The sequence below is a fragment of the Rhododendron vialii genome, chromosome 8a (genome assembly GCF_030253575.1).
Source record: "Rhododendron vialii isolate Sample 1 chromosome 8a, ASM3025357v1".
Lineage (NCBI taxonomy): Eukaryota > Viridiplantae > Streptophyta > Magnoliopsida > Ericales > Ericaceae > Rhododendron > Rhododendron vialii.
In genome coordinates, this window is record NC_080564.1 from 10447638 (window position 1) to 10467347 (window position 19710).

General features: G+C 37.8%; 1 protein-coding gene across 1 annotated transcript; it reads right to left on the reverse strand.

Moving 5' to 3' along the window:
• Positions 1-16306: 16306 nt before the first annotated feature.
• LOC131336545 (mitogen-activated protein kinase kinase kinase 20-like) lies at positions 16307-17890 on the reverse strand. The gene has a single exon (XM_058372421.1). It carries the CDS (start codon positions 17660-17662, stop codon positions 16568-16570), a length of 1095 nt encoding a protein of 364 aa, XP_058228404.1. The 5' UTR covers positions 17663-17890; the 3' UTR covers positions 16307-16567.
• Between the last annotated feature and the right edge of the window lie 1820 nt (positions 17891-19710).

Below are 19710 nucleotides of genomic sequence, written 5' to 3' on the forward strand. Positions count from 1 at the left end.
TGGATCCTTCTATATATGGAGTACATAATAAGGCTATGTTTGGTAACACTGCCACTTTTCTGTTTTCTGTTTTCTATTTCTTGAAGTTAGTTTTTACTTTTCCTAAAAAAAAGTGAAAGCATAAAATATGTTTGTGTCAACCTATTTTCAAAAAAAAAAAAAAACAAGGAATTTTGCCCCGGTTTTTTTGACATAAAACTGGAGAGAGCTGCTACTCCCCCCTGACACACACACCCCCGGCCCCACCTTCTTTTTCCCAATTTACCCCTCTCTCTCTCTCTCTCCCTTTTTTTTTTCCACTTTCTGCTTCTTTTTTTCTTCTTTTTTTCCCTTTTCTTTTCCAGTTTTTTTTTTTTCATTTTCTTTCTTTCCGGTTTGAATTTTTTTTTCTTTTTAATAATAGGTTCAAGTCTAATTCTAGGCTTTGTAAAGTAATTGAAAGAAAAAAAGTGTTTCAATTGATCATGTTTATCCCACTGTTTTCTTTTTCTTTTTTTTGTCCTTTATAGATTAAAAAATATAGTTACGAAAATAAGTGTTTCAATTTTCAATCCGTTTGAACTGGTGCAAAGTTGTTATTTTTCTGATCATTTCATTTTAAATGGTCATAATAAATTTTTGGCTTCAAGGGTTTTCAATGGACACCCTAAGAGAGTCTTAAAACTAAATAATGAGTCTTAGGGAGTTTGTTGAAAAGTCTTAAACCAAAAAATTCATTATGACCATTTAAAATAAAATAATAAAAAAACGATATTTGCTCTGATTTAATTGAATTGAGAATTAAAGCACTTAATTCTTGAATTATATTTTTAAATATACAAATGGTGTATTTATAGAAATTAAATAAATAAGATATAAGTAATTAAATAAAAAAATAAATTAAAAAGTATGGGGGACCCGGGGGCTCTGCTGCCCCCATTGACATAGTAGCCCCTAAAACGTTTTCGTTTTAGTTATAAAAAAATAGAAACCATCCATTTGCAATCCTATGGAGTATAAACGCGATTTGAAGCAACATACTACTGAATCAGTTAAGAGGATCTATGCTAAATAATGGCTAACAAATTTATAAAATTGTACTATAGTTAAAAAAAAGTAATCCTGAATATAATATTTGTATTATGGATTAGTATGTCGTTTGCAAAATACATTTCGTAATTAGTTCCCGAACACTAATTGTAATCTTAATGAATTTTTTGCTTTACGACCTTTCAACGAGCAACCTAAGACTCATTATTTAGTTTCAGGACTCTCTTAGGGTGTTCATTGAAAGGCTTTGGAGCCAAAAATTTATTACGACAATTTAGGATGAAATGATCAGAAAAATAACATCTTTGCACTGGTTCAAACGGATTAAAAATTGAAACACTTATTTTCGTAACTATATTTTTTAATCTATAAAGGACAAAAAAAGAAAAAAAAAACAGTGGGATAAACATGATCAATTGAAACACTTTTTTCTCTCAATTACTTTATAAAGCCTAGAATTAGACTTGAACCTATTATTAAAAAGAAAAAAAAATTCAAACCGGAAAAAAAGAAAATGAAATAAAATGAAAAAAAAAACTGGAAAAGAAAAGAAAAAAAGAAGAAGAAAAGAAGCAGAAAGTGAAAAAAAAGGAAAGGGAGAGAGAGAGAGAGAGAGAGAGAGAGAGAGAGGGGGGCGGGAGAGAGAGAGAGAGAGAGAGAGAGGGGGGGGGGGGGGGGGCGGGGGTAAACTGGGAAAAGGGAGGTGGGGCCGGGGGGGTGTGTCAGGGGGGGGGGGGGGGGGAGTAGCAATTTACAAACTGGAACCCAAATTCAGAGAATCATCATAAACTCCTCCACATACAGTATTTAACAATTCAAGATTAAAAAAAAAAAAACCGAAGCTGTTTGAAATGCTCAAGAGCCAAGATCTGATTTCCAACACGTTCGTCCAAAACAGGGCAGAAAGCTAAATCAAATTACTCAATAGATTCAACAATCATTCAGAATTATCAGCCAATTGCACGGTCTGGAGATGCTGGAGGGCTTTCTGATGGGCCCAGGTCTCGATGGTGAGGTCGGGCTTTGCGTTGAGGCCCACTCCGAGTATGACAATGGTGAGGAAGCTCGTGAGGTAGTAAGGGAGCTCCCAGTCCTCCCACTTCCTTGCTTGCCCCGCCGGCGGCAGCCGTTGAAGAGGTAGTTGTTTGGGCGATTCTGGTGGCCGGGGGTGGCCCAGCGGCTAGGACCGTCTCCTCTGCCGCCGCCGCGGAGGTGGAGGGCAGGGGTTAGGCGGAGGGGGCAGGGGAGGGTACCTAGGCCTGTCGCGAAGGAGTTCGGCGACAACATTGTTTTGGTTGGCAGCCGGTTTTTGTTTTTGGAAGGAAGTGAAAGTTGAGTTTTGGCACTTCCTCAATTTTCAAAAATTTTGAAAACTATTTCAATTTTGAAAAATGAAATTGGGCAACCAAACATACTTTCAGTTCAAAATTTTGAAATTTCTGAAAACGAAAACAAAAAACAGGAAACGAAATGACTACCAAACAAGACCTAAAGATTTGATTTTTTTTGTTTTGTTTTGTGTTTTTGATAGGGATGGTGTAGTGTGTATGGGTGGTTCGTTATTTATTAATTGAAGCACTTGATAGTGAAGGATACTTTTTTACAATTTCTTTTTTTGGACTGAAATAGCGTACCGAATCATGTACAAGAAAAACGTGGTTGATATTGCGGTGGAGAGTCATTTTTAAGAATTTTTTTTTTTCATTTGACCATAGCCCTTGCAGCTTGGATTTTGATAAATTAACTCAAGTGGTGTCAAGGTTGATCCATACCTTTGAATTCATCTAAATTTCATCCATTTAAATTTTTGATGATATGGGTCTTATGAATACTAATCTATTTTGACTCAGAGAATGAGTTTTTAAATGGGTGAGTTAAATAATGCAAACTATATTGCCCAATAAGTTACTCCCTTATTCCTCAATTAATAATGTCGCACTATCTATATTTTTGTGTTACTAAACCATTTCTTATCACCAATCAGGGGTAGTATTCCAAAAGTGGGCTTTTTTCTTTTCCTTCGTACTATTTTGTGAAGAAAAAAAAAGCTCGAAAAAGATCATTTAGTACTTTTGGCTCTTTTGAGAAACAAGGTCTCAAAATTTACTATAATCACACTAAAATTGTTGCTAACAAGATTTGTGAACGGTGCAGTACATTTGACGAACACAAACACCATATTTTCCCTATGTAAATATATACTATTACTGGCTACATATCGATGCACAGACTTTCACTCTGAATAAATGGTCAGGTTGTGTACAGGTAATTGCTCTTTAAACCACTACAAAAATTCATGTAAAAATAAATTACAACCGTTTATAACTTTCAAAATTATTTTGCATCAAAATAATAAGTAATTAAAAATAAAACTCATTTACAACTCGTCCAAACTCACCTACTTTGGATAAAATAAAATAAAAAACTCAGCTACTTGTGTTCCTTTTGATCCGACCTACTTGTGTTACTTTAATTTTCTATTCTTTTCCCTTTTTGAGTCTTGTATTCCCGCTCAGCTCAATTCAATTGGGTGAGAGAGACTAATTTGAGAGCTTAAAGTTTTTTTTTTTGAGAGAGGGCAAGAGGGTAATTAGGAAAAACTTCAGTGACAAATTTGGTTTGAACTAGCGAATCCTTAACTGCAAAATATTAGCTCTGATCGGCTGCGAAAAGTAATTTCTCAAATGATGTCTTTCTGATTTTTTAGGATAGGAAAATTGAAGCTATTTCCAACAAAACTTTTTTTTGATAACTTAGTGTATCTGAACCAGTGTATCTTGATTAATATTTTTTTTTATTTTTTAACACCGACGTATCTTGATTAATTACTGGACCAATTTCTTGATTTTAGCCCGTGTTGTGCCATTTGACAAGGTAGGGCTTATTCAGCAAGTAGTCCTTGTGGGGTAATATTACTTGGAACTGATGTCTTAGCATTTCATAGTATATACTCCAAAAAAATTCCTTCACACTCATCCCATCTCGGTATTGGTCATTGCGATTTGAATAATGTTACATGCAAAAAGGGAGAGATACAGATCCGAATATAGATGTAAATTCACACGATACACGCAGATTTAACCCTCATAGATGGTTTCAAAAACATCTATGTCCTTCTGCCTACGGCTTGTGTGGCATTTTTTTTTTTTTTTGAAAGTGGCCTTGAAAAGTATTTCTAGGGATGTCTTTCAACAAGAATATATTCAATCATTTTTGGTAGGGTCTATTTTTAAAGAAAATTAATCCCATATTGGTGACGGTATAAATATATGGACACATATTGCACTTGGGTTTGTTTGGTTGGCCAAATTAGACATGTGAGTAGATGATAAATTCCGCGGGATTGAATCACTTTTTTGTTGGACAACCGATCCCGACAGTTTTCACCAAATAAAAATCTTTTGCTACCACAAGTTTGGGAAAAGATCGTACACTGATGGGTTTAAGCTAATGTGGATCTTACAACTAATTTACAGAGACCGATGGGTTCCCTCCGATGGGCACGCAGTGTAAAGACCCGGTATTTTTAATAAATAATAATAATCATCAAATCAAAAATATTATTCATGCTCGTATTTTATTTAATGCAAAAAAAAATTATTTATGTCGTCACACCAATTTTATTACATAATCAATCGCGTGTGCGCGCGTGCTTAGCGAGTAATTTTTCTTGTGTGTACTTTGGTTTCACTAGATAATTTTTCCTAACCAAAAACTAATTTGTCCCAGCCACATTGTTTCCTTACACGTGGCCTTTTTCCACTCAATTGTTCCACCGAACTACCCATCCAAATTCCCTAACAATCCTAAACTATCTGAAGCAAACATAATACCCTTTTAAACATCTTCCATCTAACTTCCCCATGTTTAACCATTTTTGTCACCTCCTTTTCTCTAACCAATAAGAAGTCGACAACCACCCAAGAAACCTTCCTTTAACTCTCAAACAAAAGCATTCAACCTGTACTATATTACCCAAGAGATTTATACTCCTCCCCCATATTACTCTTCTTTTTTTTTTCTTTTCTTCTTTGTATCAACACCAGCACACACACACTTCGGCAGAGAGAGAGAGAGAGAGAGCGCCGAGCTCCTCCATCTTCTCCGAGCATCACCGTCTCCATCACCACCGTAGCTCCTCTCCTCCCACCTCCTCCACCTCCAACCGAACCACCGAGCACCAACCGGAGCCACCATCATTACCACCGTAGCTCACCAAACTCGCCACCAAAATCAGCCTCGATTCGAGTTCCGTTCCGGCTCCGAAACCGCTCGAAATCAGCTGCATTTCAGCTCCAAAGACCGTCCAGAAATCAACTCCTAATCAGTCACCGTTCCAGCCTTAAAATCAGTCCATACCGTCGCAGCCGAGCTCCGCCGCTCCTCCGACCAGCCACCGAAGCCTCTCCGAAAAAAAAAACGTTTCGCAAGACGAGAGGTAGTCCGAAACTCACCTCCCTACGTATATATCGTGTCCGTAATGATTTTTATGTTTCGGTATGATTATATTCGAACACAACGCTGCCGGTCGGGTCCGGACAAAAACCCACCTTATCCGAACACCACTGTGTTTGTTTTGTTTTAAAAAAAAAAATGTTGTTTGTCACCGTTGGGTTTGATTTAGAAAAGTATGACTTGGGTTTGATTAATGCAATTAAGAATTAAATATAAGGCATGCTTGGGCTTGATTAATGAAATTAGAAATTAAATATACGTGATAGTTTATAGTGAAATTTGTTCTGTTGATGCATGACTTGGAATTTTGGTTAAAGGAAATAAGAATCATTGTTTTTACATGGTACAATTTTAAGAGGAAAGTTGCCAAGTGTATTATCGTTAATGCAAGAAGAATGTTACTTCTATCACATGCTGTCATAGTCTCTAAATTTGTCAAGTGGAAAAGCATGGTAATAGGTATTTATTTTCTCGCGTGATTTGTTAGTATCGCAAAAATTAATTATCGTTAACCTATTAGTATGTTCGTAGAAATGTTAGATTGTGTGAAATGAAACTGTACTGATAGATTGGACAAATAGGTTCCCGGGGTTGGTTGCGATGTACAGATTTAACTTATTAGACGTGAAAGTAGGATTAATAGAAAAGATAAAAAGATGAGAGATTGAGATTTGGATTCCGGGATTGGAACCCGTGGTGATGTATTGATTGGAGATTGATTGGCGGTGAATTTGTGAATTGTTGGTTTACGAAACCCTGGGTACGGCATGGTGGTGGCCAGCTCTCGGATGTTGGGACGGGACATAAGGGTGGCATTGTGCTTGCGTCACAACCCGGGCTAGACGGCGCTTGAGCGTTGCCGGTGAAGTTTTATCCGAATTTATGGTTGCGGATGGGATACCCAGGTATATAACTTAGGTATCTTTCATCCGGATCTGGAAAAGGGGAGTCGGACCACACCAGTGTTTGCACCAGAGGTTATGGGTAGGAACGGATCTATGGTTAAGATCCGAGATTTCACTTAAGTTAAAGATTAGTAATGAAATAATGAATTTGTTCTCTTTTGATATTGCATTCCTATTATATAACTTGTTGCTTGTAAGTTATGGGTTCGGGTGGGTTTTGGCTATTGAGCGTCATCGCTCACGGTACTATGTTGCCCTGGTAACTCGAACGCCAGGTACCGAAGACGGAACGGAAGTGCCGTTCGAGCAATCCGACTTCAACCCCGCTACGGACGGAGGCGAGGAAACCTGGTTGCCGTACACTTAGATGCTCTGCCAAATGATTGATCCTTGATTTTGAAAGCTTAAACGTTTAAATTTGGAAAGTGTAATATTTTGACCTGTTCAAAAACTTTAAAATTAAATTCGATATGGTTGTAATATTGTGACGTATACTTTTGGAACGTCTGACGTAGTGAATCGGATTTATCTTTTGAGAAATTGGTCTTTTAGTATTTACTTAACGTTTCCGAAATTTTGGGGCGTTACACGCAGAGTTCATTCCGGGTACAGCATGGATGATTCGAGCCGTTTTTTTTATTTTAAAAAAAAAAACCGAGTGGGCCCTTAAAAAATCAGCTCAATCCGATATGTGTAGGTGTTCGATCGAATCTTCCATTTTTCATTTAGATTACAGGATCCTGAAATATGAATGAAAACATGGAAGATTAGATTGAGCACCAACACCTATCAAATTAAGCTGATTTTTCATAAGTCCACTCGGATTTTTTGAAAATTACAACTGCTCAAATCATCCATGCGGAATCTAGAGCGGAACCCGCATGCCCGTCGGTAGGGAACCCGTTTAGCATTAGTGTTTATAGAGTTACTACTCAAAATCTACGGTATGCATCCATATTTGGGTATGTAAAAGCTTGCGACAACGAAATTGTGTATCAAACTTGTAAAAAAAAAAATTGTACTATAATCTTTGCACATCACATAATTAATTAGTTCCTAACGTCAACATTGAAATCATTGTCCTTGTTGCTTGCGAGTGATGTTGAGAATCTTATATGCAATTAAAGTCATGAATTTCTATGTAGTAAATATGAATTGAAGGCAATTTAAAAAGGTGTACGTACCGTACAAACCAAAGAGAGGCGCATACTGTAGCAATCGAGTAGTACTACAGATACCAACCAGTACCGTAGGGAAATCGTAGGGCCGTCTCCGGCCACCGGACGGCAGATCCGAGCCGTTCAAAAATTCTAAAAAACAAAAACGAGAGGGCCTCGCGCGAGATTCAATGGCATCCGACGCATGTAGAGTGTTCGATCCAAACACTCAATTTTCGTGTATATACCGGTCAGTACCTATAGAATTTTCGATTTTTTTTATGTGTATAAGGGCAAGTTTATCAATTGTTAGGTAAAAATACTAGTAAACAATGCACTTTTTTCATTTTACCTACTCACATATCTCTCAACCTACACCAATACTATCTATTTAACTTATTCTCTATTAAAATATTATTACTTTTATTTTCTTTTTATCTTTTTATTTTCTGGGGGTGATAAGCATTGAATAGTGTAATTTGATAGGCTTATCTCCCTCTGTTTTGTCACACTTGCATACATATTCGTCCGTTTTTGTTTGATATTGCACGCAAGGTGTGTTTTTGTTGAGCAACAGGTAATTGGAGAAAAGAATGGTCATTACCAAGGCTTCCAATAATCCCAGAAGGAGTCCGGACATGCTTGGCATATGTGAGGAGCCTCGAGAGGTCATCACGGGTCCTAAATGAAGTGTCCAAAGGAATGGAGGAAGACTTGGAGCAAAACGAAGGCCGAAAGCAACAGCAAAGCAGGCTGCCCAGTCCAGTGGCCCCTGGGATCGATCCCCGATCGATCCCCCTCTGACCAGGGATCGATCCCTCACTCCTGCGCGGACATTTTAAAGGGCATTTCTGCAATTATTTTGTAAAGGGGGTATATCAGCCCTTGGCTGAAATGTAGGGCACTTTTACTTTTGCACTTTCTCTCTCTACCTCCATTAATGGAGCTCCCACCTCTCTCTTCATTTATGCTTTGAGGAGGGTTTTTAAGCACGATCCTTTTACTTCCGAAGCTTTTGGTCTTCATTAAAGTTGTAAGGAATCTCATTCTCTTCGAGGATTTTGTCTTTATTTCGAATTTAATCAATATTTAGTTTTCTCATTATCTTTACCCTTGCTCATTTCATATCTTCTTTTGATATGTGTGAGTAGTTTAGTAAGGTTAGGTTGTGGGATGGTTAGCATCCTGTAACCAAGGATATTGCTTGTTCTTCTCATGTGATTTTCGTTTTTCTAGCTTAAGCATGTGCTAGGACCAATTTTATGTATCAAAACTTTGAGGTGTTAATCTCTTTAATCAAATGTAGGCAAGAGTTAAGGTTCTTGCCACATTTAATACTTGGAGCTATGTCCCTCATTGTGTTTGTCTAAATGCATCAAAAGAACCCTAGACATGTTTAACACTTTTGTTAAAAAGAGAAGAATCAAGCTTATCCTCACGTTATGGGTGTTAATTGTCCCTAAACCTAGCCTTTAGTTTAATCTTTAGTTTAAAAGCCGTAGTTAGGTTAAGTAGCCAGTTAACTAAATCCTTCAATTAGCCGTCTCAACGCCAAAATTTGGTTGGCGGTCCTAACGCTAAAATCTCTACGCAAGCTAATCTCTTAAACAAGTTATGGATGCGCTCCCTGTGGATTCGACCCCGGACCTCCGGGTATTATTATATTTTCAACCGACCTATCCCTACGCTTGGGGTATTCCTATTCCTATTCTAACACACATTATGGTCACAAGCAGGGGGGAGAGAGAGAGAGAACAATTAATAAAATAATATACACATGGTGAATAGTGCTTAGGTATATTTACCTAAGCATTGTTCATAGATGGATTTTACCTAAACCTTTACCTAATCTGGTGTAATGCTCATTTGAAGGTTTTGCTTAGGTAAAATAGCTGATAAAGTTGCTCTAAGAATTTGCAATTGCAGAATGTTTCAAACATGATGATGTAACAATTGAATAAATATCCGAGAAAGCATGTTATGATTTTCAAAACTACACTGTAAGCCCCATTTCCCTCCCCCAAGTCCCCTAGGATAGTATAAATTAGGTTTAATGAATGACAAAAAAATAAAAAAAAATAAAACTACGCTGACTACTAGTTAATTAAACCTAACGGTGCTCTTGGCCAGCTTGAAACTAGGAGTTTACTTTCTCCTAAGATTTCAAGTTCAAATATCCTTTCTAACAACTCTAGAAACGACTTTGGAAGAAACTGTAAAATAATATATTAATTAGGCTAAGGAGCTGTAGGGTAATATTAATTAGTTCGAGATGTGCGTATGGGGCTCAACGTACACATTTGTTGAGTTACTGCAATGATATAAAATCTAGCCTTTTTGTTGATGGGGTCTCGGAGCATTGTGTTGCTCTTTTGACTTAGCCAAAATACCCAAAAATCTCATATAATAACTGGGTTGTTGCTGGACACTAACTAGGGTTAAATAAAACTAAAATAATCATCTTTGTTCGACCCAAAAATATGGGCAAAACTCAAGGCGTGAATGAATATATATAATACATACGTGTAGGTGCGAAATGTGAACGGAAGATGAGAGTTGAGAGGTCAAGTGGGAAATTAAACTTTTCACATGTTGGCACGTTCTCCCTTATTAGTCCCTTTCCCTACTATACCGTCAACGACTCAACGAGGGTAGTGAAATTACAAACATGTTTGCAGGGGCAGAACTAGGATTTTGACTCGGGGGAACCGGTTTGATAGACATACATTTTTTTTTATCTCAACGTATACTTATTACATCATAAAATTTTTGTTTTTTAATACATTACATTTGTACATTGAAATTATTCAATGCAGCTAAAGTATACCAATCATTTTATTTTTTTCTTTAGGCTACTTCAACAGTCACGTGTTTATTTTTTAATTTATGAAACAAATTGAGAAATAAGAATATAAAATAACCGGATTTTTTATCATATCAAATCAAAATTATTAAGATTATAAGTAGCTATACACGAATAATTATCAATAATATTCAAAAATCAAGTATATATAAATTAAAAATTTTAAAACTGGGGGGCTGGGGGCCGGGCCATAGTTCCGCCCCTGCATGCTTGTACATTATTGACTGCCCAATGCCCATACTCCAATCCTCTTTGCTTAAATAAATGAAATGACACAATCTAACATTGTGTGAAGTTCAAAATAAAAAAAATCTAATATTGTGTACGTCCTCTGTTTCTTGGTAGTTTCCATATAGAAAATCAGATCTTGTTATATTAGGTAATAGCTGATTTATAAAATGACCGCATCAAATGATCAAAATAAAATTGTAGTAGTCGGCGCGCTCAACAACAATATTATTTTTTTGTGTCTCAAGTATTTTGATTAGCTTACGCGCACCACCTCAATAACAGTGTTTAGTTCAGTACTGTACGTGTAACGGCCCCAATGCCCCTATTCCTCTACAGTAATAGTTTTGTTGCTCATTAAAGAAGTTTTTAAAGTCAAGATTAGGAGTGGACTCTATTAATTAGGTGTACAAAGTACAAACTTGGTGCGAAATCACATGATGAGCCGCCGCACGTATAGTTTGGTTCTTCGGACCACATGCCGGCTGCAACTACGGAGTCGTGAAACATTTGCCTTGAAATCAGGAACTCTAAAATCTTGGAAGCTGAAAATAAGTTACATGCGCCAGCAACATAGGGCAACTACCCGGGAGAGATTGTCTCATGTTTTTAGATACTATTGATTTTGAACTAGTACTTTTTTGCTATGTACGTGTTGAATCCGGTGCTAACCAACTTACCTAATAGTAATTGTTGTTAGGGAAAGGCACAACTTAATCTTTAAAGGGCAGCATAGAGCCCCGTATTTAGCGGCCTGCGGACATGAGGGGCTTCGCAATGCTGCTCATACAGTACCAATGAGTGAAGGCGGTTAGTCCTCCCCCAATACGTTTGCCCAGCGTCAACAAGGGGCGTCTCGAGTTCAGGATGGATGCTGGCCCCCCCATAACGTCAACAATATATTTATTTTTCATTGAATTTACGATCAGATCTTGTTTATATAATTTCATATAAATAGAGACAGAAAATATATGGATGTAATAAATAAGGGAAGTGTCAAAATCTACCCATTTTTTCGCTTCATAATCTGTCTTTTTCATCTTCAAAAAAAAAAAATCTCTCTTTTTCTTTTCTTTTCTTTTCTTTTTTTTTTCGTTTTGAATGAATAAGGGTTGAAAGGGGCAACAGAAATGGCAACCAACCTTGAGCGTGATCAAAGCAGTTATATACCCGTAGGGGAATGTGCAATAGGGACTAGGGAGGTGCTCATGCCAGGTATTCACTGTACTCAAATCTACGAGTATTACAACCTCACTGGATGCAAGCTGCACAAATGTGACCTCTCTCAAATTGTGCATTTGATTTACGAGAACTACTGCGTACGCACGTGAGTACGAACTCCCGATGGTGTGAAGTCGGGAGTGAAATTTCTTTTTTCAAACGATAGGAGAATACAAGTATAAGGATTACATGAAATTAGCGACTCCACAATCACTATCAGCGTAACCCAACAACTAGTTCCATTATCGGAAAAAACAATCCCAACCCAACTTCAACCAAGATTATGAGAGAAATAATCCAAACAAATACTAAGGGAAGAACACTCACACGCAAGTGGAGAGATTCAAACTCCTTACAATAGTCTATTGAGATACAAGAGCTCTGGTCATCTGAACTAGTCCCAATTGAAATTTCACCCCGCACGACTCGGTTACCACCCTTGGTGGTTTGCCAGAGCATGTCAACCTTCGCCAAACTTGTGCTTCTTGTTAGAGTTGTTAAGCAAACAATAATTTCATCTCTTAAGCATTGTCCAAACCTTGTTCAAAATTTGAAGAAAATTTTTGCCTTAAAACCAATTTTTTTTCTTTATGATCTCCTCGGATGGGACTAGGGCTGTAAACGAACCGAATCGAGCCGAACCCTGTTAAGTTCGGCTCGGGTTCGTTAAGGTATGAGTTCGGCTCGGGTTCGGCTCGAGTTCGATTCGAGCCTGAATAACTTGGTTCGAGTTCGGCTCGTTAAAATTTTTCAAGGCTCGGGTTCGGCTCGGTTGGGTTCGTTAAGATACTAGTCTGGCTCGAGTTCGGCTCGGATTCGGCTCGGGTTCGATTCAAACTCGAACATCTTAGCTCGAGTTTGGCTTGTTAAACTCAAATGAATCGAGCCGAGCGGAATCTAAGCTCGAATTGAGCTCGTCAAGACTCAGGTTTGATTCGGCTCAGCTCATTAAACTCAAGTGAACGCAAACTCTCTCATTGATCGTATAGAATTTGGGAGAAAAATAAGTATTGAATTATATATACAACCTTTAAATTTTTTACATTTACAAATAGATCCCTATTGAATTATTAATTAAATTTAAGTATAGGTTCGCGAACCTAACCGAGCCGAATACCGTTAGGCTCAGGTTCGGCTCATTTACGGAACGAGCCTAGAATTGAGGTTCAGGTTCCGTTCGTTTAGTAGACGAATCGAACTCGAATGAGCTTTTACCGAACCGAGCCTCGAACAGCTCGCGAATGGCTCAGTTCATTTATAGCCCTAGATGGGACCCAAAAATTTAATGTTGTTTCATTTTATTCTTCTATATATTTCTATTAAAATAAAATTTTATACCCGCCACAACTAGCCAAGCAACCAAAGAATAAATTTCGCGTTGTTATTTTAGCTCTAACCATTAACTTGAGATGGTTTTAGATCATTTATAAAATTAAGTTCTTTGAGCAACTCCGTTGTTCAACCTATTTTACCAAGGTCATGGTAATTTTTTTACTCATGACAATGACAGAATGAATCTCCAAAAAGAAATATCAATATCATGGGACCACGGAACGAACAGTATTTTGGTTTAACTAATAAGAATTGGAGATCAAAAGTATCAATTTCAGCATGTTTGGCAAAGACATGCTGCCAAATTAATTTGGTGCAACTAATGGATTTGTCAAAATTTGGCAAGACTTTTGACTCACCAATTGAGCTATTACTTGACATTCACAAGCCTACTATATGTGATGGCATGAACTTGGCACACTAATTATACGGATGCTCTTGTGTAATTAAAGAATTCATATTAACCTAACAATATATGCACAAAATCTCATATGCTAGTACCGAGTATCAATAATGTGGTCAAACAGCATAAGCTCAATTCAAAAGAAATTGTCTACTACGCAAAATGACATATTTCCGTCAACAGAATTAAAACCTTTAAGAAAATTCTCACCTTGCGTAGTTAACAATTTTTTGGAGATGGAGGGAACGTAATTTTATATTTTCTTGGATGAGTTTTCATATTTTAGGCCAATGTTAAACCTACGTATTACTTTACTAATATCCTTTGTAAGAAATTGTGGTGAATTGGTTGAGACGAAACCTTTTGAAGACATGCTCTTCTTTAGGATAATATAATGAGATTCTCTATCCTAGTTTTGGATTTGAAGGAAGATTTTTTTGATTAACAGGATTATTCATTTAATTTCTTTTGTCAATATTTATACATCAGTGGGATGTTAGTAAGTTAGTTTATAGGGAATTTCAGAGGCTATTCATAACCTAAAATCTCAAACGCCCATGATGAGACTCGAATCCTGACCTCCCACAAAGAAAGGGCATGAGTTATCAAGTGGAACAGGAGCCCATTGGTTATTCATTTGTTTTAACGTGGCATTGAGTTATTTACTATAACTAGTCGCACACGAATGCTTGAATTTGTCTCTTCATCGCAAAGCAGGGCCAGCCTGCCTCCCCAGTTACAAAGAGGCAAATACGGTGAACCCATAAAAGGCTGCGACCTTGAGTCAAATCATGTGGGATTGAACGGTCCAAAAGCCGAAGTGGTTGGACCGATTTGACCCATTAGCCATCGCGAAGCGGACAATATTTTAGTACTCCTTAAAAATCCTAATTTAATTATTCTTTTTGAAAGTTTGTGCCATTTTTTAATTAATTATATTTTACAATTTATCATATTTTTATATAATTTTAAAAATATTGTATTATAGAACTAATCAAGATCTATCAAACAAAATCCACATTCGATATAAAATTCATTATGAATTTAAAGATATACGGAGTAACTTGTTTTTTAGCCGGTTAGAAGAGAACAAAGGACAACTAAATTGAGACGAAGGAAGTACTATATAATCCATTTCGTGGTCTACGGCGACTCCGGTCAGTGGCGGTGCGGTTAGAGAGTTGTCGCCCAGACGAAACCTTCGCGTTAGATTTCAAATGGACCTCGAATCACCCTTTGACCTGTGTGGGGCCGTGAAGCCAGCCGGGGTTTGATTTTAACCACGTGCGAACTCTCCTCCGTCCTACTACTACTACTACTTTTTTGGTAAAAATTGTATTCCGTCACATTTGCCCGAGACTATTGTCTTTGTTTGTCATTTTACCATTATCTGTAATGAATCTCACTGCACTTGTGATTACCCCCAATGAAGGACTATAGGGACTCAAAGGCCTTGACCGACGATTGTCCACCACTGAATCAACTCTTCTTGGTACTCTCCTCCATCCTCCTCTTGATTGTTAGGGATCCGCAGCTCTGCACAATCCTTCATGGTGTTTTGGCCCAATAAATATTTCTTGATTATTTTATTGTCTTTATTTAATTTTTTTGCTCTTCTGTTAGTTTGCGTGATTGTCACATTTATTTTATAAATTATTGGTTCATTCGAAAGAGGAATTTTAAAAGCAAACTATTATAATTCCATTTGCAATTCGGATGCCTCTGTTGAGGCCCTCTAGAAGACTTAGTAGTCGGGGACAGAGCCAGAAATCTTACTATACAGGGGAGACCATGTATGCAAGATAAACAATAAAAAATAAACATGCATAACTACTTATACTTAAATACATTGGAACTCAAAAAAGTACAAAATAGCAACACCCCATACTTAATTACGTTTTTTAATAAATTAACAGATTGTAAGAATGGTAAAGACTTGCTTCAGCCTGTCTAGAAAAACAAGTCATCTTCAATTGCACTCGACACTCTTTCATGTCATTAAAAACATTGATAATAAAATCGGCATTAAACCCCTACACAATATTCTTCTCTATGTAAATGGTCTAAAAACTTGCTAAAAGTTCATTTTGGAGTCTAGTCTTCAAATATTTCATAACTACAACTTAGATTTCACCAAAGATTACTTAGGGTTCACAAAATCTCTTCTCATCTATTTGTTATTTTCTCGAAATTGCCTTCAAAGTCTTGACGATGTGGGATTTTTGTGGAGAGAGAGAGAGAGAGAGAGAGAGAGAGAGAGAAGTCTTGTGCCATGGAGATTTTAGGTCAGAGAGAAGAAAACGTCTGAAACCTTCTTAACGATTGGAGATTTTTGTGGAAGAAAAACTGAGAGTTTATTAATGGAGTACTAACAAATTCACAATATTAACCCTCAAATTTTATGTTTTGTTAGTATATTTTAACCCGTAGCCTTTAAATTTTAATGTTGGTATATACTTTAGATTTTAATGTTAGTATCCTTCTATTTAAAAAGTTAGTACTACTAAATTACTCCATGCAATTCCCAAACTATGTTTTGACTTTTGTTGTTTAACGAACTTCTAAGCATGAAACGGCATGAAAAGAATAAACTCGCCCAAGAAACAGGAATCACTCTTGTATCTGCGGGAAACATCAATACCAGAAGCCTTAAACACATCCAAAAACACACTTGTGCAAATTAAAGGCAGCAACTTCCACTTTCCCGGGAAAATAAATAAAATATGGTTTCAATTGCCCTTTAGAAAATCACTTTACAAACTGAGCCGAGCCAAGTTGTAAAAATCTCCAGGCTCCCACTTCCAAGTTGGAACCCTCCTCTCTATCTCTCTAGATTCTAAACCAACCTCTTTCACCACTACGGAGTAGTATTTACAAAAAATAAACTAAAAGAATCAAATAATATCTCATGGTCAAATACTGTACTAATATCTGCCCCCCAAAAAAATCTTCTGAATATTCCCAATCTAAACGACTACCTCACTGCAACCCAACCCTCCGAAACAGACCAATCTGGCCTCCCCTCCGTCGCCAACTGCCGCAGCCTCTCTGCCCGCGACGAAGCCGACGCCAAGTTTGATTCACTTGAAGACGACCACGCGTCGGTTTCCCAAGAATACTCGCGTGAGGGCAAAGAAGTAGTAATTGAACAAGGCGACTCCCAACCGGGAAAATCGAACGGCCCCGTAGGCGATCCCGAAGTGGAAGGCTCACACTTGTCGTCCAATGGAACAGTGTGATCGTCATCATCATGATCTTGATCAACCACAAACGGATGGTTCGAAAGCATCTCAGCCGTCCATCTCATCGCAGGGTCCCTCACAAAGCACTTCTCCAGAAAATCTTTCCCCTCGGCCGACATGTTCCCCGGAATATCCGGAATTTGATCGCCCACCCCAATCCTCATCATTAGCTTGCAAACGTCATCATCCGGCGAGCACCGCCACGCCGGAGCTCCGGTGACCATCTCCGCCACCAAGCACCCCAACCCCCAAACGTCCGCCGGCGGTTCAATCTCGCCGGCGGAAACGGTCTCCGGCGCCATGTACAGCGGCGTCCCTCTCATCTCGAACCCGACTCTCTCTCCGGCTCTCTTCGCAAGCCCGAAGTCGGCTATCTTCGCGACGTCGTTTTGATTGCCAGAACAGAGGAGGATGTTCTGAAGCTTCACATCGCAGTGAACAAATCCATTCTTGTGAATGTAACAAAGCCCTCTCAACACCGACCGAGTGTATCGCTGGACTTCGGATTCCGGCAACCGGCGGTCACCGGAATTCTTGACTCTCTCGGCCAAACTGCCGCCCGAAGCGTACTCCAACAGCAGATTAAACAGCTTCTCGCCGCTTTCGAAGCTGGAATCGCCGCCGAAGCACCGGATGATTTGCGGGCAATCGCTAAGCTGTTCCAACACGGATTTCTCGTTCATGAGGGAAGCAGAGCGTGACGACCCACATGACTTCACGGCCATCAGTTGAGGAAACCGAGTGCCCTGTTTTCTGGGTTTTGCTAGATTTACAGACCCAAAGCTTCCACGGCCGACTGCTTCACCACGAACCCACTCCATGGCCATGGGGAGGATCTAATTTTTTTCTTTTTCTTTTTAGGGTTTCTTCCTTTGTGGTTGGTTCTGTGTCTCTCTCTCTAGAAGTATGGAAGAGACAGAGAGAGAGGAGGAAATAGAGTTGGAATTAAGTTGGGCATGTGGGATCTTGCTATATATATAGGATTTGATTTTTTGGTTTATTTATTTGGTGGCGATGGGGATGGGGGATGGTGCAGTGTGTGTGGATGGTTTTGGTTAGGAGGAATTTTTGATTTCATAATTGGAGCACGTGATAGTGGAGGATATATATATACATACGGAGTATTTGTTTCCAAAAATGAGCAGCGTACCGAACCGTGTTCAAGGAAGGAAAACGTGGTGGATATAGCGTGCGAAATATTTTACTATTACTCCTACGACGAAGATTTTTTTGTTCAAGGAAAGACCCACGAGGCTTCGGCATTACTAAATGATGGGAGATGCTGCGCTTGGCAACGGTGACGAGGAGCCGTCGGATTGTTCAATTCGGCAAAAACGGCTTGAATCTAATTTGAATGGATAAAAATTCAAGCCGTCCATTACTCGAATTAAAATTCGAACTGTCGATTGTCGAAATGAAATGCTGAATTGACCGCTCGACATCACTGTCAAGCGAAGTGCTTGGCAGCATTCCTGGGAGCATCTCCAATGCAAATATGCAACCCTCTAAACCACATTTTGCCCTCCAAAATGCTTTTTTTTAAATTATGAATTCCTCCGATTTGGAGAAAAATAGTGCTTGAACCCGCCCTCTATTTGAGAAAATTTTATTTGCAACCTTTATATTTCGAGGACAAAAAATGTTCATACTTCATATTTGAAGGAATTGACAAAAAAAAAACGGAGAGAGTGTTTTAGAGGATGGATTTTGAAAGAATTGAGGGGGAAAAAAAGTGTTTTAGATGATGGATTGGAGCAAACCTGTCCTCCAAAATACTTACATTTCTAGAAAGCAAAAAGGTATTTTGAGTAAGGGCAAAAAAAAATCCAAATGGATTATTTATCCAAAACACCCTAAATTAATCAACCATTGTTTTTTAAGGAATTATTCGATCAGTCTACGCGTATCTCAGTTAATTATACGAATACCAATTTCTTGGCTCTTTCCGTAGGGTAATACTAGATCGCAAAGCTCTGTATAAACTAACTAAGGCTTAAAAAGCACCCGTTTGATTTCAAATCTAAGATCTGAGAAGTAAATCCCTAAATCTACTACTTGAACACCTGACTGAATTTCCAGTGTTATGTTAATTAAAGAATGCTTCAATTAACTTTGGGTTAGGCAATTCTTTCGAGTCTGAAAATAAGATTAGATTGATGATTAACATTTGTATTGAAAGGAATTAATAAACTATGAAACATAATTTAATTATATTTTTCTGGAAAATAGTCTGTCTAAATTCAATTTTTCAAGACAAATCTATGAGATGTATCAATCTATCTTATATTGCATGATAAACTCATAGTTCACATGGTCCATGCTCTCTTCTTTTTTGAAAGAGAATACAATGAATTAAGAAAAATCTACCTTGCGTGCGTTTTACTCCAATCCTATCAAACTTGCTCCTTTTTACCCCAATCTTCCTTTTTAATTAGTGATCTCTTCCTTTTTCTCTTTTATCCCTTCAGTCTTTCAAAAATGTTCGTACTTTTTTATTTAAAATAAATAAATATGAACCCCTTTTTTTTGGTAACAAAACTCACATTTCATCACATTTCGTTGCGAATGGGTACCTCTTTCGTCACCAAATCTAAGACTAATTAAAAAAAATTATATTGTTAAAAAATAAAATAACACATTATGTATATAAAGTATCCATATAATGCGTTGATTAATTAAATTTTTACCGTAAAATGGTACTACTAATATATAATAAATTTAGCAAAAGTATCAATGAAATGTTGTGTGGCCTAGCGGGAAGAGTGATAGTTTGGGAATTAGAGAGGTTTTGGTGGATTCGAGTCCCAGTTGGAGCGCTTCCGATAAGTCGAATGTTGTTTTTCTACTTTGATCGCTTTTAGTGACCCCATACCCT